General features: G+C 43.6%; 1 protein-coding gene and 1 long non-coding RNA gene across 2 annotated transcripts; one reads left to right on the top strand and one right to left on the bottom strand.

Annotated features, from left to right (window-relative positions):
- Positions 1–6,371: 6,371 nt before the first annotated feature.
- Positions 6,372–8,400, bottom strand: LOC139022885 (uncharacterized). The gene is made up of 2 exons (XR_011473954.1): positions 7,708–8,400; positions 6,372–6,863 (listed from the first exon to the last, which is right to left on the bottom strand). It is a non-coding gene; the product is annotated as an uncharacterized lncRNA (long non-coding RNA).
- Positions 8,377–18,102, top strand: LOC111950859 (nuclear envelope pore membrane protein POM 121). Its single transcript, XM_023968776.2, has 13 exons — positions 8,377–8,960; positions 9,732–9,947; positions 10,137–10,304; positions 10,434–10,514; positions 10,703–10,874; positions 11,289–11,380; positions 11,486–11,565; positions 11,713–11,825; positions 11,920–12,019; positions 12,105–12,380; positions 12,494–13,939; positions 14,168–14,275; positions 14,435–18,102. The coding sequence occupies exons 1-13, from the start codon at positions 8,410–8,412 to the stop codon at positions 14,533–14,535; spliced, it is 3,504 nt and encodes a 1,167-aa protein (XP_023824544.1). The 5' UTR covers positions 8,377–8,409; the 3' UTR covers positions 14,536–18,102.
- Positions 18,103–18,516: the final 414 nt, after the last annotated feature.

The raw sequence follows: 18,516 nt of genomic DNA on the forward strand, positions 1-18,516 counted from the left end.
TATTGCACACACGCACTTCACAGACCAGGCAAATACATGCTAGAATGCACCAATAGGATCTTACTAGCTCATGCTTGGCTCTGCCCACTATGCTTAATTTGCTCCCATTGAAACGACAAAGGTGAACTCTTTGGTTAGTTATAAATATCTTTGGTGCTGTATATGTGTTATTATAAGTGAATGAGCTGCTGATATTTTAGAGAATAATTCCTTTGTTCATACAGACTTACATCTAATGCTTTGCTTCTGGTAACAGGGGTGGCAGGTAACCTAGTGGTTAGAGTGTTGAGCCAGTAACCGAAAGGTTGTTAGATCGAATACCCGAGCTGACAAGGTAAAAATCTGTCGTTCTGCCCCTGAACAAGGCAGTTAACCCACTGTTCCTAGGCTGTCGTTGTAAATAAGAATGTGTTCTTAACAGACTTGCCTAGTTAAATTAAGGTTAATAAATAAATAAACACACACTGAAGAAATGGGGTTGTTGAATGTTAAACAATACATAAAGCCTGACTAACAATATGCTTCATTATAGCCTATAGTAAAGATGATTATCCTGGTTGAGGCTGTCAAAGTATGACAAAGAACATCCTGCTGTACTGTAACAAGTACCAAGGACATACAGTAAGTCCTCTCATCATGTTATCAACATCCGTTAATACAAACACATGGTGACTAAACCTGACTGTTATCTCTGGCCCAACACAAGTGAATGTCTATTTATTCAAAGATTTAATGCACTGTGAAACTGTCACCACAGTGGCTCAAGGTCTTCTACAATTATCATTGCTTGTCCCCATAATGGCTCCAACTGCGCTGGCCAACATTAGGAGAATGGATCCACAGGACATAAACAAGTCTAATTACGATTGACATGGTTGACTCTGTTCACAGGCACTGGCCCTGGCCTACACTAAGCTGATCAGTGTGCTCAGGAGGCGCTAAGGCCATCTGCTGTGTGTAAGTACACACATACACAGAGAAATACCTACAGCACGCACACACACAGTGAGAAAACACATACAGTGCACACACTCAGGGTGATTTGAGGTGTCCAGCTGGCAGATGACAAGTATGTCACTGTAAAGAGTGGCCTGTTCCATTTCAATGGCATTGATGCCAGGAAGGCTGCATGGCCGTTATATGCACCTGCAAGTTACCAAGGCCAGTACAGAACAGGGTAGAATCAGACAAAATAGAAGGGGGCCTTGAGGTTTGGTGGTCTAGAATTGGGATCCATCAAGGCAAGAAAGGGGTAGCTGCTTGGGCTGGGGGTTGGGGTTAGGCTGGTCTGTATTTTGTAATTATCATGTACTCTGTAGCAGAGAGGGGGTTAATGTAAGTACCAGAGCCACAGCTGGTAGAGGAGTGCAGGGCAACCCTGCTTTTAGTTTACGACCCTCTTGAATATGAAACTTATGTATGAGAGACTCTTAGAACAGACAGTGACACAAAGAATTTGACAGAAAGACAGACCAACAAAAAGAGAGAAACAACTGCATGTTGCCTGCAATTCGCACATCCTCACATCTACATATACCTTCCAACACAAAAAAAACACACACAAAGACTGTTAAACTTTCAGACCCAAAACACCAGCACCATCCGATACACCATACAAAAGACTCTTTGAAGGCCACATGTGTTGACACAATGGTAATTGAGGAGTGAGACAAAAAGAGGGAGTAATCAGTGAAAGAGGTGGTTCCCTCACCCCACCCCACCAGGCCCCTCCATCAAGATTAGGATTGGTAATTGGCCTGGCCATCCCCTCCTGTGGGTGCTGGGTGGGTGTCTGGCAGCAGAATGTTAATCCAAGCAGCCATTAGCCTAGTGGTTAGCCCAGCGCCATCTGCACAGAGCTGATCATGGCTAATGAGTGAGAGCCTGGCCAATTGGGGTGGCTTTGTTCTCCGAAAGTACCAGACCAGGGGGAGAGGAAGGGGTGTGTGTGACTGTGTGAGTGGGTGGTTGAGTGGGAGAGAGGGTTATAGGACAACAGAGTCTCGCTCAGAGGCATCATCACCCCCATCATGTCTTTCATGTGGTCTTATTCCCCGAGCGGCATGGGCCTACTGATTTAGGGGGTGACCTCTGACCCGTGACTAAATGGAGATGAGCTTTGGGGAGAGGAAAGTGATGGGAAGGGGGGGGGTGTTTACACACCTGCCCCTAAAAACCTGTATTAGGACAGCTGGTACTCCGTTAACCCCTAAACTAACACTCTTCCACGTACGTACACACACACACACACACACACACACACACACACAACCCACACACACAACACACACACACACACACAGCACACACACACCACACACACACACACACACACACACACAGTGCACACACACAGTGCACACTAAAATGAACAGAGAGAAAGAAAGATTAAAACATTTACTTCTTTGAAAATAATAGGCATCAAATGAACACTGCATACCGAGAGCTTGCTGAAATTCACCAAACTCTCCATATTTTCAACAAATTGTACCGGTGGTATTTTAAGATCCAACAACATTGGGAACGGGAAAGAGAGGGGATTTCAATCCCAAAGGGAAAAAATACATTTTACACAAAAATGGGATTTTCAGTGAAGAATAAAATAAAAGAGTTGAGACTGACATCTGCTGGACATATGTGGAAGTGCAGCTTTAAGAACAAAGCTCCCAGTATCCTTGGAAGTTGGTCTGAATGACACATGCACTAAAGGCAACCATACATGGAACAAATAGTTTGACATGTTTTTAGGGTTGAATGGAAGACCATAAGTAGTTGCATCACCCTGACTAGGAATGGTAGGAAATTCCTTTCCTTACGGAGTGACTGGCGACTCTGGCATTGACTGACTGGCTTATTAAATAAAAGCACATTTTATTGGTCACATACACGTGTTTAGCAGATGTTATTCTGAGAAATGTGTCACATTGTCGAAGGCCAAACATGCTCTGTTTATAGCTTTGGGAGACAAACTGTGTCAACCTTATATATATTTTTTATTTAACCAGAAAGAGCTCATTGAGATATGAAATCTTTTTCAAGAGCGTCCTGGCCAAGATAGGCAGCACCAAGTCATTGCACAATTACAGACAGACAACATGAAAAACTACAGGCAATTTAGTAAAGAAACATAGAATTCACAAGAGTATAACAAAATCATAAAACAGCAAATTAAAAACATTGACAGGTCAGGGATTCATCCTCAAAATCCTTCATCAATGATGTCAAAACACCAATCGGGTCAAGTTCTTCCAGTTTAAAAGCATTTTGTAAGGCGTTCCAAGCCGATGGCACAAAGCACATAAAAGCCCTTTTGCCAAAATCAGTTTGGACATTTAGAACTTTGAGATCAGGATAAGATTGCCTAGTTAAATTAAGGTAAAAATTAATTGATTAAAACGCCACATTGCAGTACCGAAATCTGTACAAAATGTTGAATTCCAGAAGGATTGTGTCATCAGGCTTGGGCTGTAGCCGTAGCTAAAATAAGGCCAAATAAAGCTGAATCACTGAAATAATAGCCTTTGGCAAAGATGTGAAAGGAAATTCCTGTGCAGCACTGATGTCCTTCCTGGCTGGCATCGCCATTTCCTCTGAATACATTTCACAATCTGCCTGGCAGAAAGAGAAACACCATAACAGGGTTAATTGGCTTTGTCTGGTTGGCAAACCTCAGCACTTTCAAACTTCTTTGCATTGTAAAGACTTTTGGATTTTTATGTGACCTCCAAAACAAAAACAATCCAGCATCTCTTACCCACTATCTGGACCTATAAGTAAACTATATTTTTGGGGAAAATAAATTATCATGGCAATATTTCTCTTCTCTCAGAACTGAGGTTAGCTTAAGTTAGATCCCTGTCCTTAGGCACAAGTTTGATATGCTGCTGAGGTTAGAGATTGCTTGGCTAAACTGAGGTGTACTGTTACACTGGCAAAATACATATGTGCACATTACATGAAATAGGTTAGACCAGATGAGAGATATTTGAGCAAATTGCGTTTGTCTATCTATATTGTCCTCCACTGTCATGAACCTGTGAGAATGTGCATATTGATGTAGGTTGAAGTCAGTGGCTCTTATCATATACTTAATTGTTTCTCATATACAGGTAAGGGACAGATTGAAATTTACTGTGGGGGGTCATTAAAACAAAATCACCTCTCTCCCCAATGTTACAAATATTTTCACATGACCCTCCCCATGTACTGTAAAATAAATTGAACACCCTCACCCCTCATAGAAATAACTCAAAATAATGTTTACGACCACAAAGTACAATAACTGTAGTGACCCTGTGTTTATAAACGTTGATATCTACTTTGTGTCACAGTAGATACCACGCAGGGCTACGGGCCAGAAGGTTGAGGGTTCATCGACCACCATAGAGGAGCTTACTCTCCCTGCTTGTTTCATTAATTCACGATCAGCTAAGGGGAAATCAGATTTTCAACATTTTAATGCTATATTTAAAACTATATGAAATATGTGCAACGAATTATCCACTAACAGATTTCTGTGCACCACACAACCAAAAAACAAAACATACCAACGTTGGGCACTTCAATATCATGGTTTGTGTTTTCAACACCACAATAAAGCGACTATGCCAATCTTGACAAACATTGCTTACCCAGTATCAAAGGCTTGATTTGACAATCTCTGAATGTCATTAAAGTTGTTGGTGTTTTGTAACATTCAAATTGCCCGCAGGACAGTTAGGATTGATTGATTTTATTTGTCCCCCAAAAAATACATATATACAGACACAAATAATTTAAAAAGTGACCGGGATTGCACAATAAAGTCGTGGACTTAATTCCATTGTGATCCCTACATTTGTTGCAGCATATGCTACGGTAATATAAGGTTTGAATGAGCGTCCAATTTACACATCTCCATCTGGCTTTCGGGGTCACCTAATTTTTTTACATAGCTACATCTATAGGCTTTTATGTTTTTCTGTCATGCGTAATGTGTGGTAGCCTATATCATATTGTATTGGATAATGTCTCAATCATATGGACTTTTTTGGGCTTGGGCTCATAACATTTATTTAATGTAGGGCTCATTAAATTGATTTAATGTACTGTATGGCTCATCAGGCTCAGATAGCAGCAGACTTGAATTTTCATGCCAATCAAAGCTAATAAAATCCAGACATAGGCTATTAATATGCTTTTTATGCTTTAGAATGACACTTCCGGTTTTGGGCAGGAAATACCGGAGAAAAGTTATTTTAGCGATGGAACATTTGTAAAATATCGGGAAAATATTCAACCTTAGTCTGTAGCTTATTCATTAGATGTTTGTGGCTGCTGGTGAACCATGACGTGCTGACACTGAACTAGTGCACTTGCCAAGGTCTTTAGGGTGTCTAGGTTTCCATCCAATTGGCGATGGATTTCCATGCGAATATTCAAAAATCTGCATAAAAACAATATGCACATTTCACGGTTTCCTTTAGGAAAATTTGGTAAAGGACAACGTGACCGGGAAGATTTTAATTTACCGGACAAATGAGAAATGTACTGGACATCCATATGCTTTCAGAGCCAACTTGGCGCAGCCAGCGACATCAATATACGATCGATATTGGCCAAATGAGCCACATTTACATGTCCTTAAAAACAGATCAGAACAAATGACAAAAACACTATTCCTTGTGTTTGATGTGTAGCATATGCAAAACTTTATAGTCTATTTTTTATTGGTTTTATGCTACTTTCCTAAAACAATAATTGTCCACCTCACGGTTCAGCTGCCGGAGATTTGAGCCCTAAATGCATCAGGGCATTGCATACATAGGCCTATAGGCTTAGGTATCCACTGTATAAATTACAAATGATAAATTCATATAAAAAACGAAATAAAGCCTATATAAAGGCCTAGCCCCAGAGAGATAGCGATATGCTATCGGTACCACGCCGACAATAATTTTTTTAATGTCAGATGGCTACTGCTTCTGCTATACAGATATCGGGAAAGGGGGATACCTAGTCAGTTGTACAACTGAATGCCTTCAACTGAAATGTGTCTTCCGCATTTTACCCAACCCCTCTGAATCATAGAGGTGCGGGGGCTGCCTTAATCGACATCAACGTCTTCGGCRCCCGAGGAACAGTGGGTTAACTGCCTTGCTCAGGGGCAGAACGACTGTACACAAGGAGGCTAATTCGTAAATTTTCTATCAGAATATTTTTTTATGAAGATAAGCATTATATTGTTATATTATAGGAGTAATTCTGGTAGGCCTGAAATATTCTTCCTTACCTCAAATTCAACTGTCAGAGTCAGTTGGAGCTCTGGTGCACACTGCCTTCATATCATAGGCTTGCAGTAGCTAAAGCTTATCAATACCCACACCTTCACAAAAGTTTCTAAACTTTATTAGGGTAATATAAAAAGTAAGTCAAGCCATTGTTTATAGGGAAAATATGAGCAGGCTATTATATTACCCCTAACAGCTTTACAGTTGGAACTTAATTTGGCCAAGGAAAACGGCTCAAAGGAATGAAACAAAACACTTGCAAACTGGTTTAGACCTTCACAAACGTTTTGAACAAACTAGTGCCTACCATACCCAACAAATTACAGAAATAGTTCAAGACCCTGGTTTACAGTTCAAGACCCTGGTAAGACCCCAGATGTCCTTCCCCGAGACAGTTTCTGACAGTTTGTGCAGAAATGATTTGGTTGTGCAAACCCATAGTTTCATCAGCTGTCCAGGTGGCTGGTCTCAGACGATCCCGCAGGTGAAGAAGCCGGATGTGGAGGTCCTGGGCTGGCGTCGTTACACATGGTCTTGCGGTTGTGAGGCCGGTTGGATGTACTGCCAAATTCTCTAAAACGACGTTGGAGGTGGCTTATAGTAGAGAAATTAACATTAAATTATTTGGCAACAGCTCTGGTGGACATTCCTGCAGTCAGTATGCCAATTGCATGCTCCCTCAACTTGAGATATCTGTGGCATTGTGCTGTGTGTTAAAACTGCACATTTTCAAGAGGACTTTTATTGTCCCCAGCACAAGATGCACCTTGTTTAATGATCATGCTGTTTAATCAGCTTCTTGATATTCCACACCTGTCAGGTGGATGGATTATCTTGGCAAAGGAGAAATGCTCACTAACAGGTACATAATCAAATTTGTGCCCACAATTTGAAAGAAATAAGCTTTTTGTGAGAATGTAAAATGTCTGGGATATTTTATTTCATGAAAACATGGGACCAACACTTTACATGTTGCGTTTATATATTTTTTCAGTATAAATTCCCATTATAGGCTTTTTACTATAGGCCTACTCTTGTTTCTCTTCAATGAAAAAGGCCTCCATCTTCGCAGTAGCCTTGGCCAAGGCTCATCTGTCCCTCTTTCCTTAGCAGAAAGCGCAAGGTTCTGAAGAGCGAATTTACCCTGGCATGATGTTTTGATAACCATGTAAATCTCTCTCGGACAAGGTGACTTTTATCAATATATTCAGCTCTATTTACTCTCAGATTCGAAAATGCTAATTAGCGTCAAAGTAGACAACATGCAAGACTAAACATCTCTGCAAGCTCTTGAATGTCATCTCTAACTGACCTTTGCGAACAGGTATTTTGTTAATTTAAAAGTTGCACATGACAGTTCACAGAATTGTCAATTTAAATAAATGTAGCCAATTCATTCATTACTACATTTAGCTAACATTAGATAGTTAATTCTTACCTTTTCCTCGATTCGGGAGTCTCGTCCAGATCATCATTGCATTTGTAGTTCTTTATGATAGCCACATTAGTAGCTATTTAGAATTTCATTTTTAGGGGTAAATACAGTCGAATATATTGCTAAGTCATCTTGTCGTAGAGAGATTTACATGGTTATCAAAACGTCACGCCAGGGTAAGCGTACAAGAAACACAGTCCTTATTTTAAGTGGGGTATTTTTTACTATGGGAAAAATGAATGGTGGAAAAACGAATGGAACCATTTCATTGTTTGACCGCTAGGTTTTGTGGGTATTATGACTCATACTGTGGTACTCCATAAGCCATTCATTTTTTTGTCCACACTCTCATTGGCCTCCAAAAACTCCTTGCTTGGTAGGAGAAACAACGCCACTTGCTGGAGGGAGACAGATTTTCCGCCGAGTTCAGCCTCTCTCTTCTGAGTTTATTCAGTAATCATCTGTATGATTGTCTAAGTAATCCTGATTTTTAAAACCCGGCTGGTGAAAAACCCAAGTTAGAGCAATTTAATTCGCCTGATTCTTTTAAGATTAATTAATTAATTTTTGCAATAAAGTAATGTAAACAGTAAAGCATTATTTTTGCACAGAATATGCGATGATTGGGGTTTGCGAATAAATTATGGAAAATGTTGACGCGCGGCATTATGGGATATCAAAGTCCTCCGGCGGCGCGGTGCCGCCATGTCTCCAAGAGAGAAGCGGTTCATAGCGTTTAGCTCTATCGTGATATTCTGTCTACTTGTGTATTATATTCCAACCTTTTTTTATATAGCTTTCATTCTTGGAGTTTGTTGCGTTGCCTGTATTTATCACAGCGGAGAATCACTCAACGCTAGGTTAGGCCCTCATCCACGCCATGGTCTGACTATTCCACCCGTGCTGCGACGCTGGTTGCCAGAGATTGCGAACGGATTACCCACAGCGGGGAGAGTCAGAAGTCGCACCGTCAAGGGTGATGTTAGGGAACCGCTAGTATTAACCGACCAAAGACGTTCCGAGAGCGCTATTTATCGCAAAGTCGCGGGACACAGCGACTCATTTCTGTTCAGTCCTCGGGATATACTAATGGGAAGTTACATTGGGAAGGCAGAAAGTCCTCCCTCAGTTGTTGGGAGGCCGCGAGCCGGTGCGAATTCGCGTGTTCACCCAAACGCACGAGAACAACTGCGCGAAATATTGGCGCGACCCAACCACGCTGTTTATACTCCGAACAAAAGACTGTCATTCGGGAGGTGAGTACTGAAATAATGTTTAACTAGCTAAATTTAGCATTAAAGTTCTTAGGTAAGCTAACAATGACTAGGTAGTTAGCCTAGCATTGTCAGCTAACGTAGCTAGCTGGTTTGCAACTGTCAGTAGCCAATGTGCTAACCGTAGTTAAATACAATTCCGAAACAAAATTGCGCCTACGGATCATGTTGCACACATGGATGGTGCAGTTGTCAAACACGATTTTAAACGATTCCACTGTTGCTACAGTTCGTGTCGTAGTTAGTCATCATTAAATAGGAAAACAGTTGCTTGTTTTTAAATGTATTAAGACGTGCTGCTTCGCCGCAACACATACTACCATTCCCTCCAATATTTGAAAATGTGGGAGTTGCTATCGGCTCCATTCTCTACAAGGAAATGTTCCTTCCCCCCCAGTTCTTGCTCGATATATACATATATATATATTTCGTTCGTTCTTTGGATGACGGTATGGCACGAGACAAGCGATAACAATGTTTTGAACATGCATTATAGGAAGTTTTACAGTAAGAATCTTTTCCACTGTAATGATCACTGCAGTTAAAATGGCTTTTACTATCATTTTCAAAACATTGATAGTTATTAAAGTAGCGTTGTAAACAAATGGTTGGTCAGCTCAGGCTCTTGACAGATAAAATGTCCCATATTTTGTTTAAATTCCTGTTTTGTGGAATATAAAATCAGTTTATAAATGATCTACGGAGACAGTTTCTTGCAATGACCTAATCCTGTGGTCACATTATTGTGTACAGGGAGCCCCTTGGCATGATGGGCAGGTTCACCATAACTCCCCAGCGCCACTACCCCCTCCAGCAGACCGGCACATCCTCTGTGGGCATCCTGCCCCCTGCCCAGTGGGACGGCTTCAGAAAGAAGAACATTCTCACCCCTCGCAACTCCCCGGCAGTCCACAGTCCAGTCACAGTGAAGATTGCTAGGCCAGATCGCAACACCACTCAATCCCCTTTGTAAGTCATATTGGCCCTGTCTTGCCGCATCTTAATTTTTCTATCAACCGTTTTGTAGATCTGTTGGTAATGATGCAAGCAACTTGTACTTCTGTGGCACATTATTTGAGTGTCCATATGCAGTTTGAAAACATCCTTAGTTGTTGGGTGGCCTTCTGACATTTGTTCTGCAATTGATGTTGTCTGCAGCTTTGATCATTTGAACTCCCCGGGAATCCTTGGTTCTCCAGGCCTGGGGGCCCCTGCAGACCCCTGCTCCAGGGAGACTGTTCTGAGCGTGCTCAAAGAGAGCCGCAAGAGAGAGGTGGACAATGAAGATGACAGGAGCTTCACTGCAGGGCAAAAGAGCAAAAGGAGGTATGTGACTACCACAGGATGCAATCCCTTTGTATACAACATACTGTTCTTCTCACACTTCAGTGTCTCTTGGTATTGTGTGGCTCTTGAAGACTTTTTACAACGTACACCTGCTCTTTGTTCACTTAGGCGCCATGACAGCAGTGGGAGTGCTCACTCGGCATTTGAGCCACTAGTGCCCAATGGAGCTCCTACACAGCTGGTGCCCAAGTGAGTGTGAGCAACGCCAGTACAAAAAGTCTTTCTCTGTAATTCAAGTCCTGATATTACATTTGAATGCGACTTTGCTTTCATTCAGTGTGTTATGTTTAGTTATATCTAAATAATGAGTTATTCAAATACTGTATCCCCTCTTCCAATCTCTCCTGAAATCCTGTTTCCACTCCCAACTCCTATAGGCCTGGTACGCTGAAGCGAGGACTGAACGCTATGATGGAGGAGTCAACAATGAAGAAGTCGCGCACCTCCTCCATCAGTTCTGTGAGTTGTGGCCTAACCCCCAGCGGCACCCTGGGCTCGGTCCGCAACTCTATCCGCAGCTCCCTCAGCTCCTCACAAGGCTTTGCTCAGGTACTTTTTATAATTTGGATGGAATGTACTCCTCTGATTGGGTATTCCTCTGGATGGGATCGACAGCCAGGAGTTCAGTTGACAGAGCTGACCTACACAGAGCAGTATTGTCAGAAAACCGGGGGGTGGCAGGTAACCTAGTGTTTAAGAGTGTTGTTCCAGTAACCTAAAGGTTGCTGGGTCGAATCCCAGAGCCAGCAAGGTGGAAAAATATGCTTTCTGCCCTTGAGCAGGGCAGTTAACCACCAACAACTTCTCCCCGGGTGCCGATGACATGGACGTCAGTTAAGGCAGCTCTCTGATTCAGAGAGGTTGGGTTAAATGTGGAAGACACATTTCAGTTCAATGCATTCGGTTGAGCAACTGACTAGGTATCCCTTTAACCTAACCCCCACTTTCACGTTTGTTTTCAAGCGGAAAAAGGCCTCCACTCGCAGCCTCTCCCCTCTCTCCAGCCCTGAGTCGTCCCGCTCCCAGACCCCAGAGAGAGCCTCTAAAAAGCCCAGGTATTCACCCTTCTAGACATTTCTAGGTTCACACCATGTCCTGTGATGAAATGAGAACTGCCATTGTTGTGTGCATTTTATGACCTTGTTTTTTCTGTCTGCCAGGGAAGAGGATGCTCGCTCACCCAGCTCTGCGTCCTCGGCGAGGTCTGACAAAGCGTTGATGGACCCAGCACCCACCACTGGTTAGAGCATGTTTATGATGTGTATTTCAGATCAGGCTCAGGTCTTTTGGTCTTGTCCCAAAAGAGACTTACGTTTTTGATTTTAAATAATTGAAAATAACTGGAGCCACCACATTAACGGTCAATGCACTATATTTCCTGTTACAGAAAAACTGACTCCAGCCCCCGAGGTCCATGTGGCGTCAGACTCTGCCGGTAGTGGGAAACGGAAACGCAAGATTCCTCTGGTGTCCAGTCGTAGAGGAGACCAAATCTCTCTGGTGAGAAATTCTGCGTAATAGAACATGTACTCAAATGGGACACGTAGCTAATCATCTGACAGATGGAGTCTTAACATTGATGTTGTCTTTGCAGCCTCCACCTCCTGAGCTGGGCTACACCATCACTGTGAAAGACCTGGATCAGGAGAAGAAAGCCGCTCTCAGCCAGATCAACACAGTCCTTGAAGAGTGTGGTGCGTATTCCCAAATCACAACTTTTATAAACCAGTTTGTCAACAACAAAAAGTATGTTGATATTGATTTATGGTCATTTTTTAGTTCCAGAGAAATCTGTGTCAGCTCCAGTAGTGACCACATCTTCTCAACCTCCTGTGTCAAGCGACCCCACACCCACCCTGGCCACCCTGCTGGCCAGCCCTCTTTCCATATCGACATCTGCCAGTGTGGTGGCTCCTATCCCTGTGATCAACCTGGATCCTGTCCCCTCAAGCACAGCTGCACCCGTCACCACCCCCCCCTCAGCCAACCCCCTCCTGGAGTCTCTTAAAATGATGAGGAACAACGCCCTCGCCAGTGCTGCTGCCACCACTGCAGGTCTGTTAATCACATATCAATCATTTAAAGTTGGAAGACACTACTTTTTGGTGGTTGTCTTTGAGTGAAGATGTTACTCTAAAGCCTGTTTTTCTCTTTTTTTGCCCCTCCAGCTCCGGCTGTCTCCTTGGTGAAAGTATTGATGACTTCTGCACCACTGGTGACTTCTGCTTTGCAGGCAGAGACCAGCTTGACTGCCCCTCAGCCCACACCAGCCTCCTCCTTCCAGCCTACCCCAACCTCCCTCTCCCAGCCTGCCAGCACCATGCCCTCTGCCTTCACCCAGGCACTGAGCCAAGTCACCAAGGCCCCCAGCAGTGTCCCCACCCTGGGTGGAGCTAGCTTGTTTGGCCTGGCCAACACACTGACAGCCCCTTCCTCCTCACTGGCCCCCACTGCCACCACAGAAACAACCAGCAGTAATAATCCCCTCCTGGCCTCTGTTTTCAAGCCCATCTTCGGGCCTGCGACCCCATCCTCCTCAGCCCCAGAGAGCACACCTGCTGTCCCAACCTTTAAGCCCATATTTGGAAGTGCCACAGCCACCAGTGCTTTTGGACAGCCAGCCGCTACCTCAGCCACCTCCACAGCTAGTGCATCTGCTTCATTGCTCAGCGGGCTCACCAACAGCAGTACAGTAGCCCCTGCTGCCTCCCTGTTCACTGGGGTGTCCAGCAGCACCGCTCCTGCCCCAGTGCCCTCCGCAGTCCCAGCCGCCCCGCCATCTGTCAAGTCTCTGTTTGGAAACTGGAGTGCGCCGCCTGCAACGACCTCTGCCACGACCGTTGCCCCTTCCACAGGAAGTACTTTTCAGTTCGGCGCCACCTCCACCACAGCTCCTGCACCCACCCTCAGCTCCACTGCAGCCGCCACCACTTGCAACAACGGCTTTTCGTTTGGTGCCATGACCACCACCTCTGCTGTCACTCAACTCGCCCTCCCAGCCACCGTCCAGGGGGGATTTACCTTTGGTCAGGCTGCAGCCACCCAAAACTCTACCACCGCATCCTTCAGTGGCTTTGGCATGGCCACTGCAGCCACTACTACTGCTGCAGCACCTGCAATCCAGTCCACGTTCACGTTTGGGAAGTCGTCGTTCGACGCCTCAGCAGCATCAGCGTTCCCTAGCGCGACTCAGGCCCCGGCTGCTGCTATTGCAGCAGCTAATCCTTTCACATTTGGGTCAGCTGGGGCCACCCCTGCCCCCTTCGCTTTTGGTGCAGCTGCCACTACGGCAGCTTCTACATTTGGGACCCCCACTAAGCTGGCATTTGGAGCCAGCTCTACAGGTTTTGCATTTGGCAACACCGCGGCTGCCCCAGCAGCCCCTGCCTTTGGCTCTGCCACTCAGACTGCCGGCACACTCCCAGCCTCCGCCCCAACCTTCTCGTTTGGTGGTGTGTCTGCACAGCAAGCCCCCGCTACCCCTGTCCAGCCAACCACCGGAGGATTCAACTTCGGCGCAGCAATTTCAGGCACTCGGTTTGGAACACCCAATCTCACAACACAGACACCAGGATTCAACTTTGGGGCTGCTGCTAGTGACAAGCCAGCCTTCGGTCAGTAGATCTAGTATAATATAACACACACTCTTTTACTGATTTTGTTTTCATCCACAACAGATTTTTACGATTTAAAATAAATCAGTTGTTGGTGAATGTTGCATTTTGGTGGCAGTGAGATTTTACAGTATTGGCAAAAAAAAAAAAAAGTCCAGTTCAATCCAAAACCAACGTTTTTAATAGATGTCTTTTATTCTAGTCTTTAATTGTTAATTTATTGTACAGGGACATCTACCCCTACTTTTGGCCAGAGCACTGCTGCGGGTCCTATCGCCTTTGGAAGCCCAGGAACTCCAGTCCAAGGATTCAGTGCTTTGGCACCCTCAGCATTCGGTAAGAAAATAACTAAAGCTTGATTCTGATTCTCCAGCGTTCTGCCTGAAGTGTGCAGCAAAAAGCATAGTCTGTGTTTCTTCCTAAATCTGAGAAGCTGTAATGGTTATAGTCAACAGCCAGGTGCATCTTTATATTGACATGTTTTTTGTTGACCAGGCTCTCCATCAACTCCCTCGTTCTCCATTGGCGCTGGCTCCAAAACGTCAGGGGCACGCCAGAGGCTACAGGCCCGAAGGCAGCACCCCAGGAAGAAATAGCCTTGCCAAGGCAGGTAGCGCATGGCTTGGAAGCCCTTACCCATTCAGCACTGCTATCGACGACACCCATTACACCCTCCAGAGGAGCTGAACTGCTGCTATTGCTAACACAGCTTTCCATTGTAACCCCAGTCAGACCAACAGGCCTCCCCCACCCTGCTGTTCCCCTGGCCGGCCTGAGCTGGCCTGCTTTGTGGTACAAGGCTAGCAGAGGCGCCACGGCCCTCCTAGGAGGCCTATTGCTCTGTCAGTGTAGCCACTCTCCCAGGAAGGATCAGAAAGGGGGATAGGAGGCAGAACGAAACAATGTATTATACTTGAAAGACAAAAGACTTTTGAAATCCATTTGACTTTAAGTGTAGCATATCCAATTCAAACAACTTTTTCCCCCGCTTTTTGGATTTCCCCTACTAGACCTGTTTATGACCCGTTTTTGATTTGCTAACAGAGCAGGATTTGTTCAGATCCGACACGCTTCTCACTCACTTTGTTTTTGTATACAATTCTAAGCAGGACTGTGTGTTAACGGCTATACAAGGGCTGAACTGTTTTTTTGGACGTATGCCCACGGTCAAAATAGGGTTCACGTCAGTATGATCTGCATGGACGTATCCAGCTGTACATGGCAACCATAATGTATAGGAGATGTTGACAGTTTTTAGATAATGAATTGTGTTTATTTTACATGTAAAGAGTTTCAATTTGGATTCCTAAAGGCTGTTTCACTCAGTTAATGAAGACTGGTATTTTGAATGAGTGCTTAGTGTAGTGGTCTCAGATATGCCCTTGTATTATTGTACAGTGTCACAGGCACTGGGAAGCATTCCTACAATGGAATTTGTTCTACTCGTTTGATCCTTAATGACAGAATAAGGTGAACAATAAAATCCTTTGATAAACATAATTTATGTTTAACCGATCTGGGGATGGCATTATGATCATGTGGAGTCCCAGGGTAGTAGTCATTCGTGGGTCGATATTGTGTTGGTGTAAATGGGCTACCCTGGACATGCGCTAAAAACCAAAGGTCTGACCTACAAAATATTCTCTCTTCTACCACCGCTTAAGTCCTTTTCTCTACTCCTGCTATCGCCATAGTGAAGATGGGAGGTGGGGACATTCAAGACCGATCAGGGAGCTGTTTGAGAACGTTAACAAATCCTTCCTCCTTCCCTTGAAGTAACTTCTGTGGATTGTATTCCGTTGGATGGAAAAAAGCAAGTTACTGCAGCTTCCACTTATCCTAACCTAGTGAATTACTTCAAGGGAGAGGATGCGTTTTGAATGTGGTCAGAGCAGTTGTGTGCTATGGGAGGGATGGGTATGGTGATCCTGGCGAGCCATAGATGCAGGGTTTTTCCCCAGCCCAACACTGAAACACCAGATTCAACTAGTCACAGTCTTGATTAAAGACCCTGTTTGATCGGTTAAATACAGCRTTGTGTTCCCCACCAACATGGCACAGAACAATGTATGTCTTGAAAGCCAGCCCCCACCTTCACACACAGCCCGCATAAGATCTATCATAGAGTTCTGACTGGCCATGATAGAAACTAGAAACATCTGGGGGACTGTACCACAATACCCCTGCATTTGTATACTACCAAGACAAAGCTGAGTGCATTTATAAAACGAACTGAGCTTGGTGCTCACATGCATTGAAGATGGACATACTTGCGCCTTCAGCAGTCAAACCGCTTTCCCCTCCCTTGTATGATTCCCTTCAAGTCTTTTCTGGTGTTTTTTTTGCTTATTACTGTTTTTGCCTCGGTGAGTCTGGCTTGGAGGAAATAATGTGGTGAATGGCGGCATATTGGTAGTGCCGGACATGGGTTTTACCTGCACGTTCAATGGGTGAGGTTAAAAGTTTTGTTGACTTTTTAACAATTTAATGAAGAATGTGTTTGGGTGTGACTATAACTAGATTCACAAATGTGCACAGCAGGAGAGGTGTTCTTGTCATTAATGCTGGATTGAAACTCAGGACTAAAGGAACTGGAGGGGAATTATCTTCTTTCAAGTCAAACTTAACCTCTTTGTTGTGCGCTAAACATTTTACTAATGATGTAGGTTACAAAAATTACCTCGGGTGTTGAATCGGTTATTAATTGGTCCACCCCTCTTGAGAAAGAACTAGGATTTTGAATACTAATTTTTAATCAGAACTTCTCCTGTTCGAGCCAGTTAGTGTTTGGAAGAGGTGTGTGTGTGTGTGCGTGGGGCATGATTTGACTAAATAGTGGCAATGAATGCTAAACATAAAAATAAAAAAACGCACAAACTTTATTTTTGTATTAAAGAAGGTTGCCTTTTAGAATTCCTTCAAGCTTGGCTCACTGGCGTAATTGGTCTATAGTTATTGAATTACTTTTAATTTGTTAATCTTTACTCAACCGTATTGCAATGGTGGAATAAAAGTGTCTAAAGGTTTCCATTTGGAAGAGCTCCACTTTTTATATACAAGAGCGTACTGGGTCTGCTAGTGGATGTGAATGCTGTTTGTCTGATCATTGTGTACAGTACAAGCCTGACACGTGAATTGTCACTTTAGAGCGCGAGACTGGCTTCGCGTGTGGCTGAGTGTATAGAAAAATACTGACGTTAATGTTTTTTGTGCTGGGACACACAAGTACCCTGTTCATTTAAAAGAATAATCTATTTCAATATGCAGCATTATTCCAGTATGCCATTTATGTATGATACCCATGTTTTGTGTTATACCTAATCCCTTTAACAATTGATAACACCCCACCTCAGTTATTTGGATGTGAAGTGAGAAATGAAGTCTGCCCAGTGGTCATTTTGACTGACAGCTTTTGAAAGAAGACTGATGCATGCTTTGCTCATTTACCAGGCTTGTTTTTATATCTTGCGAGAAAATGTTATTGTATCGTGAAATATGCTTATGACATGGTTGGGAAATGTGGTGATGGCGTTAACTCAAACCACCTCAAATGGCCTGGCCACCTTTTTGTTCAAGTGTTTGTTCCCATAGATGGGGCTTAATTATTATGTTATTGTTGAGATTTCCGGTATGCACAATTGAAAAGCACAAACATTGAATGTAGTATAATATTTAGTACTCCGATTTGTAATTTTTTCTGTTCATAATTTGACTTTTTGTGCTTTACCCATTTAGTACAACATTGATGTCCTTCAGTAGTTCAGCAAATCCGCATACACTTAAGTCATTTGTAAATTGAACATCGTCATTCAGCTTTATGCAGAGCTGTGTAAATAAGTATAGGTGTTTTAATTTGACTTATTGTGGCCATACTTAACCTAATGGATTTAACCAAGGGCTCAGGCTATTCCATGTGTTTATTTTTTTGTTGTCGAAGAGGCACCAAATGACTTATCTGAAATGTAGACTTTTGATAATATGACAGTGTTTTTGAGAGCTGGATGTCTTAACGGCTGCATTGGACCTTTTATCTCAATATCAAATAATTTCAGGGCAGGCCAAAATTCCATCCCACCCACAGACTGAAATTCCAGGTGGTCCTTTTGAAGATTCAGTGTTTAACCCATAAGTCTAAGCCCTGTAAATAAAATTATTTGAGCAATTATTTTTGGCCTTACTGCTATAAGCCCATACAAACGCATTGAATAAGATTCACTACATGGAACATAGACCCCCTCCCCCCMAAAAAAGTTTTGTTCTGAAGTCCTTTATCTGAGCGATCTAAGATCAGGATGTTAAAAAGTCACATGTATTAAGGCCCTAATTTTTGGTACTACATGGTCCATTTATACTTTAATTCATTTTCCCAACTAGTGTAGAGGGGATCTACAGGTGAGGCCTGTGGGAGTCCTAAAGAAAAACATGTTCATGAGTCTCACCTTTCCATAGAAGGGTCATAGTAGTTTGTAGGCCAAACCATTCCAACGCTACAGACAGTTTTGTGAGAACTGTTTTTCGGGATGTCTTGTGGTCTGAAACACGGCTCTGGCTCTTTCACCGCAGATGCGGAAGTGCGA

Source organism: Salvelinus sp. IW2-2015, linkage group LG23 (genome assembly GCF_002910315.2).
Source record: "Salvelinus sp. IW2-2015 linkage group LG23, ASM291031v2, whole genome shotgun sequence".
Lineage (NCBI taxonomy): Eukaryota > Metazoa > Chordata > Actinopteri > Salmoniformes > Salmonidae > Salvelinus > Salvelinus sp. IW2-2015.

Excerpts from the sequence above, each read along its gene's own strand:
- LOC111950859 (XM_023968776.2), top strand. The coding sequence starts at position 8,410 with ATGTCTCCAAGAGAGAAGCGGTTCATAGCGTTTAGCTCTATCGTGATA. Across the intron at positions 11,826-11,919 it reads GAGGAGACCAAATCTCTCTG|CCTCCACCTCCTGAGCTGGG; the intron begins GTGAGAAATTCT and ends TTGTCTTTGCAG. Across the intron at positions 14,276-14,434 it reads TTTGGCACCCTCAGCATTCG|GCTCTCCATCAACTCCCTCG; the intron begins GTAAGAAAATAA and ends TTTGTTGACCAG.